Here is a 12,917-nt window from a genome sequence, read left to right on the forward strand (position 1 = left end):
CTTTGGGAATGGAAGCAAAATTACTATTTTCTCAACATTTCTAGCCAACATAAGTTGAACTTTGGCTCCCTTAGTAAATAGGGATGGCCACAACTCAATGCCTATGTTTCTGGGAGAAGTCACAGAGAAACTTGGCAACAAACTTTTCAACATCTCTTATCAATAATAAGAGATCCATTTCTTTGTGGTCCAATAACTTTATCACTCAGAGTCTGAGAAATAAACCACTCCTCTCTATAACCTTAGATAGGTATTTGGAAAGAGATGACGTGTGGATAATTGCTGGACTAATTTTTTTTCCTGGTTTGGGTCACGTCTTGTCTGGTGAAGTAGTTTGCATTCCTCTTGTCTGCCTTGAGACATTGCTCTACATAGTCTTCCCTCTGTCGTCTCTATCACAAATGTTCATTTCTGTATATATTCTGTTAATTGTTCTACCTAGAGAAAGAAAGGAGGGGAGAGGGGGGGAAAGAAGCAGACACCCATATTTCTTTGCCTTCTGGAAATTCACCACACTCCTCTGCCTCTGTTCCTTCTCCTTCCCCTTCTACAGCTGTTACTTCCTCTCCTTCCTCTCATTATCCTCCTCTTTTTTTTTTTTGTTTGAGCATTTTTACTTTATATATTTTTTACATTATTTTTCATTTTTGCACAATGTATGCATTTTCATCATGGTATTGTCCGCACACAATTCCCACCCACTTTATTTTGATCCTACCCCCTCCCTCCCCCTCCATAGTGTGTCTCTGGTTTATAGTTGCTTATTTATTTTGATTTTTACATTATTATAATTAGTCTTTTTCCTGGTCCCTTATTTAGGTTTTCTAAATTCCTGCCATGAGTGAGACCATCTGGTATTGTTCTTTTTCTTTCTGGCTTGTTTTGCTGAGTATGAGCTGATCACAAATATCTACAAAGAGCTGATAAGACTCAACAAAAATAAAATAAAATAATCCAGTCAAAAAATGGGCAGAAGAGCTAAAAAGAAACTTCTCCAAAGAGGAAATGCAAATGGCCAACAGGCATATGAAAAAATGTTCAACATCACTTGTAATCAGTGAAATGCAAATCAAAACTACCATGACATACCATCTTACACCAGTGAGAATGGCACATATTGAAAAACTAGCAACAAATGTTGGCGAGGGTGTGGAGAAAAAGGAACTCTCCTGCACTGGTGGTGGGAGTGCAGACTGGTCCAGCCACTATGGAGAGCTGTGTGGAGATTCCTCAACCTACTGAAGATGGAGCTTCCATATGATCCAGCCATTCCACTCCTAGGTATTTACCCAAAGGGCACAGAAATATTAATTCAAAAGGGCACCTGCACCCCTATGTTTATAGCAGCACTATTTACAATAGCTAAGCTTTGGAAACAACCCAAATGCCCAAAAATAGATGACTGGATCAAGAATATGTGGTACATATGCACAATGGAATATTGCTCAGCAATCAAAAAAGATTTGCAGCAACATGGATGGAAATGGAAGGGGTCATGCTCATTATCCTCCTCTTTCATCCCCCTCCTATTCTCCTCCCTTTTTCCCTCACAGTAAAACACCTTGACAGAGTTATTAATACATTCAATTTCTGCCCCTTATTTTCCTTTCTCTCTCCTGTCAGAGGTTTTGCCTATGCCATGCCCTGCAGGTACAGTGATGTCCACACTGCTGAGTGCACTGGCCAGTCCTCAGTCTGCATCTCTCAGGACACGGCCGCCATATCTGATACAGTTGAGCATCCTCGTATTCTTGAAACCCCTCACTCATCCACCTTATAGACAGTATGTTACTATTGTTTATTATAAATAAAATCTGTTTAAAAATCACCCATTTTTTCAAAAAAGTGATAGTCACCACTACTGTTTTCAGAACATTGTTTTTTATTTTCTATTGTGTGTGTAAGTAAATAAAAATGTCTTAATTGGACTATATTCCACTTACTCTTTTAGAATGCACTTTTCTCGCTTCATAAAGTAGTGTGGATATATTTCCAGGTCAAAAATACACACCTCTGTAAGCATTTTTATAGTCTCTCCATTCTTTCATAAAAGGATGTGCCATATGAAGTTTAGCAAGACACATGGTTTTTAGAAAGAACTTCTCGCACGTCATTGTGATTATTTCCTGTTCGTTTCCCAACTGAGAGCAGACTCAGCATTCTGTATGTTATGTCCTAGGGCCATTATATCATCTGAAAGAACAGGTGCTAAATATAGATGTTTAAAATATTTTGTAAGTTGTAAAACTATGAAATTACACTTTTTAAAAGCTGAAGAGAAAGAAATGTATACAGAAGTTACACTGATTACATCTGTTAGTGTAATTTACCTTATTTTTCATCTTTTTATATATTCTCACACAACAGAAACTATTTTTTCAATTAGACTTAAAACATTTTTATAACATGGATAGCATTTTTAATAATTTTAGCTGCCTATAAAATACCAGTTTATAGAAGGACCATAATTTACCTAATACTTTGTTATTAGTTACATGTAGTATATTTAAAATTTTGCAGTTGTCCAAGAAAGTAATGTTTATTAAAATATTTCTTCATTTTGCTTTTTCACTAACTTTAATTATCCATGAGTCCTTCAATATTATGTCATCAAGTTATGAGTATTTTTCTTTGTTAGTTTTGTGCTTCTCAGAAGTGTGTCAAAATCAAACAACAGGGGCCTCCCTGGTGGTGCAAGGGGCTAAGCACAGCACTGTGAAGCTATCCATAGCCTCTGCAGCACAAGTTCAATTTCTGGTCGGCCAGGAAGCTACACATATGGCACAGCAGACCTCTCCTGCCTTGCCCACTGCTCCCCTCAGCAGTGTATTCTAGTCAATCTGCCTGTTCTGTTCCCCACTCCGTCTCTGGTGACTCCTCTCACCACCCCCCCTGACATATCTGGCCTGTACCCCTTTCTTGTATGCATAAATAAACAGTTGTATGCATAAATAAAAAAATCAAACAATTACATTACATATTGTCAGTGTTTTCCAATTGTGAACTTTCTGAGGTCTGAGAATTGTCTTTTTAAAACATGTATGCTCCCACAACGCAGCACAGTGATGCAGACACATTCTTCAATGATAAATATTGGACAGGAGGCTTACAGGGTCATAAGAGTCATCTGAGTCCCTCCAATGCCTAAAATGTTCACAGTAATCAGGACCTGGCACCAAGGCGGAACTTTCTTTGGAGTTTCTCAGGGCTCCTTACTGAGCTAGAGTGTTGTCCTCAAGCTCAAAGTCTCCCCCATTCACCCCTCCCAAACTGCATTTTCCATTCTACTGAGATAGTCCATATCTGTGACTCTGGTCCAGTGGTGATAATTAAACAACATATTTGTTAAAGAACTCTTGTTTTATAGTGTTTGCCCATTCCTTAGGTGAAAATACTCCTGTATTAGCCACATTCAAACTACCAACATGATGTCCCCATATGAAGGGTTGGGAATATATATATGCAACTAACTTTATACATCCTGCTCCCATCTACCCATTTCACTCCTCAGAAGTTCTACAATTTTCAGCTATCTACCTTCGACCTCAGAACCTTGTAACTGCCTGTCTCCCTACTGAAATTTCATTGAACAACAACTAACTAGTCACATGCCTGCTTCAAATGAAGGTACAGAAGTAAATTGCAGTTTTTATCAATTCACATAAGGGTTTATACTATAACCTGAATTATCACTGTTGGTGCTGACTTTATTCGCACGGATGCATCTATCAGGCTTCCCCACTATAAAGTTACTCTATTCCCCCTTCCATACTCTACTCCTTAGAGGAGAAGTCATCTGTGCAGCCCACACTTGAGAAGTGGGAAGATGGAAGTTCCACAAGATGGCATCAGAGAGAAGTCACCAGACTTGCCTCCTTCACATATTTACAAACTAATTACGCCCAGACAAAGACAATGACCCCTGAATGGTGGACAGATGACTAGCATATGCATCAAGAGTGATGACATGGCAGAAAGATTTAGGAAAAACTGTAATTAAACCAGGCAATACAACCCAGGAGAAAAAAGTAAAGCTGCCATGAGTATAAAGGTTAAAGGAAAGAACATTAAAAATAAGTATAGACTGCTAATGGGTAAGGCACTGAATCAGTACTCAAAAACCTCCCAATATAGAAAACCCCATATCAGACCACTTCACTGGCTAATTCTACGATACATTTACATAAGAACTATTGACATTGTTTTTAAAACTCTTCCCAAAAATTGAAGGAGAGGGAACAATTCCAAACTCATCCTTCAAGGTCAAATTCGCACTATTCCAAATTTATATTAATACCAAACATGACAAAGCTTTTAGGGGATGTTTTGTCAATGGAAGACATAACTCCTACAAACTACCTTATAAACTCCTGAGATAAAAGTCACTTGCCAGTCCCTACTGTTTCAGTTGACCCTCCCACACCCCAAATTCATTACACATGTATTGACAGCTGGAGATACTAAAACTCTGTTTCTGTTCAAACATTATTTCTGCTTTGGGAAAAATATATGAGCCACCTGCTCTCTGATTTGCTTAGTCTTGATCCCATAAATGATGGGATTAACCATAGGTGGGACCAAAACGAAGACATTCGCCAACAAGATGTGGACATGAGGTGGAATGTGGCGTCCAAATCGCTGAAAAAGACTTGTGAAGATCGCAGGTACATAAAAGAGGACAATGATGCAGACATGGGAGCCACATGTGTTGAGAGCTTTGTGGCGAGCATTTTTGGAGCTCATGTGGAAGACAGCATGAAGAATCATCATATAGGAAACAAAAATTAACAGGACATCTATGATCACTGTTGATATTATGACAAAAAGTCCATACCAGATGTTCACTCGAATATCATCACAAGCATATTTGGCCAAGCCAATGTGTTCACAGAAGGTGTGTGGAAGAATGTTACTTCTGCAGAAATTCAGTCTTTTCAGAAGAAATATTATGGGGAATATTGTACAAAAACTTCTCAGAACAATGCAGACACCAATTTTCCCAATCAGTGAGTGTGTTAGAATAGTGGTGTATCTCAGTGGGTAGCAAATGGCAATGTAGCGGTCAAACGCCATCACCAGCAAGATCCCTGATTCAGAGATGAAAATGGAAGAGTAGAAAAATACCTGACTGACACAGCGATCCAGGGAGATCTCCCCAGCGTGGAACCAGAAGATGCCCAAAGCCTGAGGTACAATGCACGTGGAGAGGACAACGTCTGCTCCAGCCAGCATGCAGAGGAAGAAGTACATGGGCTCATGGAGGCTGCGCTTCATGAGGATAATGAAAATGAGCAGGTTATTTCCAAGCAGGTTGATAATATAGGAAATGAAGAAGGGTATGGAAATCCACATGTGTTGGTCCTCAAGGCCAGGGATGCCCAGCAACCAGAAGACTGTGTGACTAACGCCGGTGTGATTTAAGGTAATCATATCTGCAAGACCACCAGAGACCTCACTTCCTATTCACAGAGACAGAGGAAAACAGATTTTTCGGTAATATTCCTTGTGAAGACACCAGATGTTTTTAGCATATTCCAGACTCTCCATCTTCTTTGAACATGTAAATAAGACACATACAAAGATGAAAAGGATAAAAATAGGGTATGTTCTTTGTCCCCTAAAGTTACACATTTCCATCTATTCAAAGATACTGTTGCTTGTACTTCTAGAAACAAATAGTTGTGAATAAAATCATTGTGTGTGTTTTGAAAAACAGTGAGAGATGATACTGAAACTTTAGAATTATCAGAAGATGAAGACTGAAAATAGGAATCATCATGAGAAATGGTAGTGTTCTTGCAACATTTTCAGTCCAGGGTGTTTGATGCTTAGGGGAGAGAGGAGAGGAAAAGTTACACAAGCAGGTTTTTCCTGGTTGTGAAGGGTCCTGATCACAACTTCACACGGACTCCATCCTTTTTACAGGGGGTGGTGATCAGAGTGGTCAAACCAGTAGTTTAGAAAAATCTACTTAATTAATCTACTTAGAACTATTAGTTGTGACAACTTATTGGAATAGTAATTGACAAAGAGACTGGATTCCAAATGGCCAGTGGTGTTTCAAGAACAGCATGGATCTGAACATAATACAGTCACAGAGAAATTAGCCTAATATGGATTACACATCTGCTTTATAACAGAAAACTGTAGTAAACACTTTATAATATTTTATCTATATTTACATTTAGATATTGAACATACACTTTCAGAAATTGAGTATTTTCCCTACTTCATATGCAAAAAAGTGAGACTCGGTGAATATGAGTCATTTGTTTAATGGCACAAACCAATAATTGATGGAAAAGAGTTTGAAGTTTCTGAATTCTTCACATACAGTTTATTCATTTGTTAAGACAGTCAAGACCATTAAGTGGTAACATTGATAAGGCCTATATCCCTGAGGTCTTTCTTGTGCTCACACCTTAGGAAATTCAATTTTAAAATGACTGAAATGAGGAAAAGAAAGACATTATTGGGCATGGAACATGATATTTAGAAGATTTTTCTTGAAGTGGAAATTTGATGATGTATTTGCTAGTGTATTCATTCATTCATTCAGTCATTCAGCAAGTATTTTAGCAGCAACTACTTTCAAACATCATATAACAAACTGGAAACAGGGGAGAAATGGGAAGCTTCTGGGTCCTGGGACTCACACATTGAGGGTGGAGCAAATTTATAAGCAGGTCATTTTGAAGAAATGGAGATAAATGTTCATTATTTCTGAGGAAGATATCTCAGAATAACTAGAACAGGATCAAATCTTATGCTTATTGATATTAACATTATTTTTTTCCCAACAGATTATCCCTTTCCATGCCTCTATTTTTCCATTTCTAAGAAGGAAAATCAGCTCCTATCACTACACTCCAAGTGATGGGAGAAATCATTCTGCCATTAGAGTTACTGGTGAGGGGATCTTATCACAAGCCTTGAGATAGGGAAGCATCTTTATAAAGCTCTGGGAGAAGGAAGAGGTCACGAAAGACACAATTCAACAAGGGCAGGGCTTGAGATAATGGGAGATTACAGAAACTGATGATGCCATGTGACTGGTCAAATGGAGAAGTCAGGAATTTTTTATTGTTTCAGCTAAGGAGAGAGACCAAGGAGATCAGGGGCTGGGAACTTGCTGAGACTGGTATCATGTCAGTGACTTTACTCTAAGAGGGGTTCATCCTTCAAATCCCCCCTCAAATGCCTCCTCAACTCTGATCTCTCACATCTGCCTGAGATGGCCTCGCGTCTCCTCAAAGACCCTTCCCACTCCTTGTTTGGGGAAGCTGAAGCTCAGTTCTGTCATGTTCAGGATTCTTCTCATATTTCCCAAAATTGTCTACATCAATATCTCTCCTATTTCTCATATCTAGTCTATTAGCTCACCTATTAATTTTTTGTATGGTATCTCTTATTTACTAACTTTTGGTGAACTCTAACTAACCCATATGCTGTCGCCTCCCTTCCCAGACCTCACCAACACATGTGCTGGAACCAAACAGATGTATGCCTCCTCCTGCTACCGTTCTTTGTCCACATGAAGCAGTGGTGTCCAAGTGCGGACAGTGTGGAAAATAACACTAGCCCAGATTTTATCTCGATCTTGGAAACACAAACACCAACAGGATTCTAATTCACTCACCAGTCTTAGATCATGTCTTCAAGAACAGATGAGAGATAAGCAATGAATTTTGACTTGTTGCATGCTAGAACTTGGGTCATTTATTCCCTGTCATGAGAACTCCTGAGATATGCACTTATAACAGGGCTCCGGGGACCAGAGCTGTCTACCCAATATTACCCTACTCCCAAATGAACTAGGTCCCTAAAACCATTCCCCAACCTTCTCGTTTTCTTCTGTTTCTTCAATTTCTTGCTTGTTCTACAGATACTTCGAGAAAAAAAAAAGAAAAAGCTTCTACCACCAATACTAGTGTTGCTGCAGCCTATTTTAAGTAAAGAATATAAATGATTACAATTAATATGAACTCATGACTTTTAAAGCTTTCTTGTTCATGCAATGGATTAGGTTTAAAATGTATTCCTACCAGGCTCACATGAATTTCAAATTCCAGAGAATTAAATATACTGTTTAACTATTTTCTAAGTGAGTGTGATACACAAGATTAACACCTAGAGGCCTCCCTGGTAGCGCAGGCAGTTGAGCGCAGCACTGTGAAGCTGTCCACAGCCTCTGCAGTGCGGGTTCAATCCCGGCCGGCCAGTGAGATACCCACATGGTGCGGCAAACCCTTCCTGTCTCTCCTCAGCAGTGTACTTCCATCAGTCTGCCTGTTCTGTTCCCCACTCTGTCTCTGGTGAATCCTCTCACCCTCCCACAAATCTGACCTGTACCCTGGTTCTTGTATGCATGAATAAATAAATCTCTTAAAAAAAAAAGATTAACACCTAGACGACATGTGAACTTTAATGAACTTAATCAAATTTCTATTTCATACCTACACACCTTTGACTACATGCAAGAGTGTTCACTTTATAGTAGTATTCAATTTGACCTTGATTTACTCAGGCATAACATTCTTTTTTCTTCTACCTTTAATTTCATGGAGAGAGGTGAATCTGAAAATTCATCCTGCTTTCCCAATTTGAACTTCCTGCTCCAAAAAACTTAAAGTATTATATCCTCTTATGAGTGGATCTAGAGTGAGGTGAAAGCAGGAAAGACATCAAAATGTAATTACGTAATAAAAAGTAGAATCCAGGTGGTTGGACACAAGAAACTAGGGAAAATAGCAAAATATTTACAAAGAAAGCTACTGACATACTTAAAACATCCTTGTTGTCTCTTTAATAAACTGGTGTGCCTAAAACTTGGAACGTCCGAAAGGTATTTGTTCTAAATGCCCAGATGTTGAGAGTTCCTTATCACCAAGAGATGTTGAATTTTCTCAAATGCTTTTTCCCCATCTTTTGAGGTGTTTATGTACTCAGTATCCTTCCTTTTTCAATGTGGACTGTCAAATTGACTGGTTGGTGCATGTTGAACCATCCTTGCAGCCCTGGAATAAATCCCACTAGTTTTCAGTACATGACTGTTTTCTACTGTTAGATTCTATTTGCTAGTATTCATTTGAGGACATTTAATTCCTCTGTAGTTGTTTCTGGTAATAGTTATGACTGTCACCCATCACACCTATGACACCCTTGGATCAGCCGCAGCATTTTCAACATTTTCCTTCTGTCTTATTTGCCTTATTTCAGCCAAACAGTCAGGAACTCAAATAACAACCTCATCTAATTATCTTCCAATGGATACACTGACAAACGGTTACCAAGTGCGGGCCTCAACTTTATCTCCAAAACTCTCAATACTACCAAGAAAATCCTACTTCAAGTCGTATTTCCATAAGTGGAAACAGTAATCTCAGCACACTCACCCCTGATATATACCTGACCTCCCACTGTGCCAATGAACTTTCCTTAAACCAACTGAGAGAACAGAAAAAACTGCCTACTAAGAAACACTGCCCCACCACCCACAGGCTATATACGCCAACAAGAAGCTGGACATCTGTGTTGAAAGGCAGAAAAACTGAGTGATAACTAAATCCCTCCTAATATGTCTTCTCATCAGAAGCCTCAACATTTCAGCTGTGAACTTTTCCCTCTAATCTGTCCCCTTCTCTACCTTTCCATAAACAACACCCTACTTTAAGCTCCAGTCTCTCCTCATGGACCACTCACTATGCTAGCTGCTCCCACCAACTCCATATTTGCTCCAACCTGTCTACACTCCATGGAGAAAGAGGATTCTTACTAATCAAAACTACTTCACCAGGCAGTGGTAAAGTAGTGCAACTATGCCCAGCTGCCCCTGCACTGGGTTCTCCTGTAAATCACACATGGCTGGAGCCAGTCATCTGCTGACCTTCAGCAAGAAGAATGTTCCTCTTGCAAACATCCTTGGGGTTCTTGCCTGAGCATCCCTTGTTCAAAACCATGAATATTAGACGTGATAGTAACATTCTCATTTGAAAGACTGGTTCCCTATAAGCTTGGTAATTAAAAAAATTTTAAAAGAATGTAGCAAAACTAAAGGGTATGAAACACATCCCCCACAGAAAAAAATACACCATTTCCTTCAGATTTTTTTATACATTTCAATTCATTTGATAAGATGTGAATATAAAAGACAGTTCTGTTGCATCAGGAACACCACAAAGATAAAAGAAACAGGAGTCGCGGAGCAGGCTGTAGGAGGCAGGATGCCACTCAAGAGCAAGATCCCAGCCTTTTATTGACAACAGTGGGTCAAATTGAACACTGGATATTGGGCTTTAGGGAGGGTGCATGTACACCAAACTCCCACCCATGGCTCTAATCTTATTAACAAGGCATTCCACTGACCAATCCCTGGGGTGCAAGACACATCAGTATTGCCCCACGGCCATCAAGCATCCTGCTCTTGTCTAACTTGAAAGGAGCCTTGTATGCTCCTAACACCCACACAGTTCCAAGCCTACAACAGCAATATGTAGCCTATTGCATACTGCTTGATTCTTAGCTATTGAAGTCAACATTGGTTAAAGATACAATCTAAGTCAAAATAGATGTATCTCCAAGAGTGCATTATAATTCTTCCTCATTAAAAAAAGGAATGTTTATTAGTGACAACACACACACAATAATCAAAAGCAAAGTGTTTCATGACATGGCCTAAGCATGTTATTTTCCTGCTGAATTTCCTAAAACCAATGACTTCTCCAGCTCTGTTATAGGCTTTGGTCTGCTCAGTTACCTTGGAAAGTTTCTTGCAGGTCCCAGGAGAGTCCAGAATTACTTCCCCACTATGATGTCCTGCAACAGTGTCCCCACATTGGAAGTGTTTCTTTGAGGATTCCCAGTCCTTGTCCTCACTTCCTATAAAATGCTTTTCTTGCTCATAGCCCTTTAGGAATCCCCAGAGGTGTTTAGCACAAAGAGCTTTAGGGGACCCATCTCACACAAACGGCGGGACTAGTCAAATCTTCCCAGCAGAAGTTCTTCAAGGCCACTGGACCAAACCCAGCCAAGATGTTCAGTAGAAGCAGACCGTGCAAAGAAAGCTCCTGCCTGTTTTCCCTCCACTTCCAAGAGCAGTTGACTCTCACTGTCTTCCATGTCATCTGGGTGCTTGAGGTGCTGGCAGAGCTCACAGATGAACAGCACTCTGAGGGCCGTGCCCTCCAGGGTGTCTCTGATGTTCACATTGATCACGTGCATGGGCTGCTGGGTCTCCTGGTCTCGGGCACACAGATGTGCCACCACCCTGTCGTACACACTCTCCTCACAGGTAAAGATGACATCAAAGGGATCCGTGCACTCTTGAAACCTCTCTGGCCTGGGCTTGAGCCTCCCACTTCTCCCCAAGATGAGCAAGATCCCATTCCTGTGATAGCGCCTGTAGTCTCTCCTGAGAAGGTCGTTGTACCTCTCTTCATATGTCCTGAGAAATCATAAACCATGGGAAGGTCAGGTCCTGGGATCTTCAGGCAGGATCCGGTTCTGAAAGACCTGACCGTGAGCACTTTGCTCCTGCGGATGCGGTGCGCTGCCATGCACTGCTCCATGTTCATATTACTCCTACAGACCACAGCCACCCTGAGCCAGGAGAAGGGCATGATGGCGACCCCTCAGGGTCACAGGCCCTCAGGGGCTTTGGTCACCATGGGGCTCTGAAGCCAGAGATGAGCTCTTGGCTAGAGCTCTTCCAGCCAGTGAAGTGTCAGACAACGGGAGGCCACTGGCTTTATAATGACTCACCTCCATGAAGTGGGAGGGGCTTCCGGGCCTCCAGAGTCCACTCAATTGTGATGGGAGAGTATAGTCTAATCACCACAACCGCAAGGAGATTGAGGCTGCGGGCAGCTTCGCAACCCAGCGCTCAACCACTGCGCCACCACCGGGGAGGCCCTCTTGTCAATGTTTTTGATGTTAATTTGCCTCAAAATTTCAACATCAGTGCATTCTCCCAGTGACACTGATTTGACCTTTGCAGATCGCCCATGGTTCAGGGGGTCAATGTAGACTGAGGACGATAGTGACCAGGTTAACAAGTAGCACATCCTGCAATTGTCCCTGCTACATACATTGGCCCAACTGGTTGGACACATGTGAACTTACCCAGTTGAATCATAGGTATGACTCGCGTACTACTGCACTTAAACACTGGATTTTTCTGAAGGTGAAATTGTGTAAAACATAGCAAAAGTACATCGTTTTGCCCAGAACACCATACAGTTGCACACCCACACAAACAAACTGCCTTGGGGACAAAAACCCCTGCTGATAGTACAGTGGGAGAAAAGGAGCAGCATTTTCTGCATCTCATGGGGGGGGGGTGGAGTGGGGTGACTGCCCCTTGACCTCTTGGTCCTTCACAAAAGACAAATTAACATCAAAAACATTGACAAGAGGGCCTCCCGGGTTGCACAGCTGCCCGCAGCCTCTGCAGTGCAGGTTTGTTTGATCCCCAGCCTCCGGGGAGGGTCCCACATGGCGTGCAGACCTCTCCTGCTGCCCGCTACTCCCCTCAGCAGTGTACTTCGTCAGTCTGCCTGCTCTGCTCCCCGCTCTGGCTCTGGTGAATTCTCTCACCCTCCCGTGCTTCTGACTGTACCCAGTGCTTGTATAAATAAATAAATATTAAAAAAAAAATTGACAAGAGGTTTAAAAAAATGGTTCAATCATCCCACATATGACCTCTTATATAAAAGAGAGAGGTGATAAATCTATGTACAAGGACTTTACTCACCTCATTAAGTAACTAAAGCTAAAGGCAATAACTTTGAAAGGGCAGAAGAAGGAGCATCACTAAAAATGTCAGGAAAGACCAGAAAACTGTGATTCCATTTTAATGCAAATTTAAGGTGCTGCCTTCTCTGTGCCTAAGAGATAAATGGATTAGTGTGCCCACTAAC

At 41.0% G+C, this 12,917-nt stretch overlaps 1 protein-coding gene and 1 pseudogene across 2 annotated transcripts; both read right to left on the reverse strand.

The window, feature by feature from the left end:
• Positions 1 to 4,485: 4,485 nt before the first annotated feature.
• Positions 4,486 to 5,430, reverse strand: LOC311182423 (olfactory receptor 52B4-like; the record flags this gene model as incomplete). The annotated part of the gene is made up of 1 exon (XM_084251188.1): positions 4,486 to 5,430. The coding sequence occupies one exon, from the start codon at positions 5,428 to 5,430 to the stop codon at positions 4,486 to 4,488; it is 945 nt and encodes a 314-aa protein (XP_084107314.1).
• A 5,605-nt stretch (positions 5,431 to 11,035) lies between these two features.
• LOC311175221 (RNA polymerase II subunit A C-terminal domain phosphatase SSU72 like protein 5-like) lies at positions 11,036 to 11,618 on the reverse strand (annotated as a pseudogene). Its single transcript has one exon. The product of its transcript is annotated as an RNA polymerase II subunit A C-terminal domain phosphatase SSU72 like protein 5-like (transcript).
• Between the last annotated feature and the right edge of the window lie 1,299 nt (positions 11,619 to 12,917).

The sequence above is a fragment of the Talpa europaea genome (assembly GCF_964194135.1).
Source record: "Talpa europaea genome assembly, chromosome: 1".
Taxonomy (NCBI): Eukaryota; Metazoa; Chordata; class Mammalia; order Eulipotyphla; family Talpidae; genus Talpa; species Talpa europaea.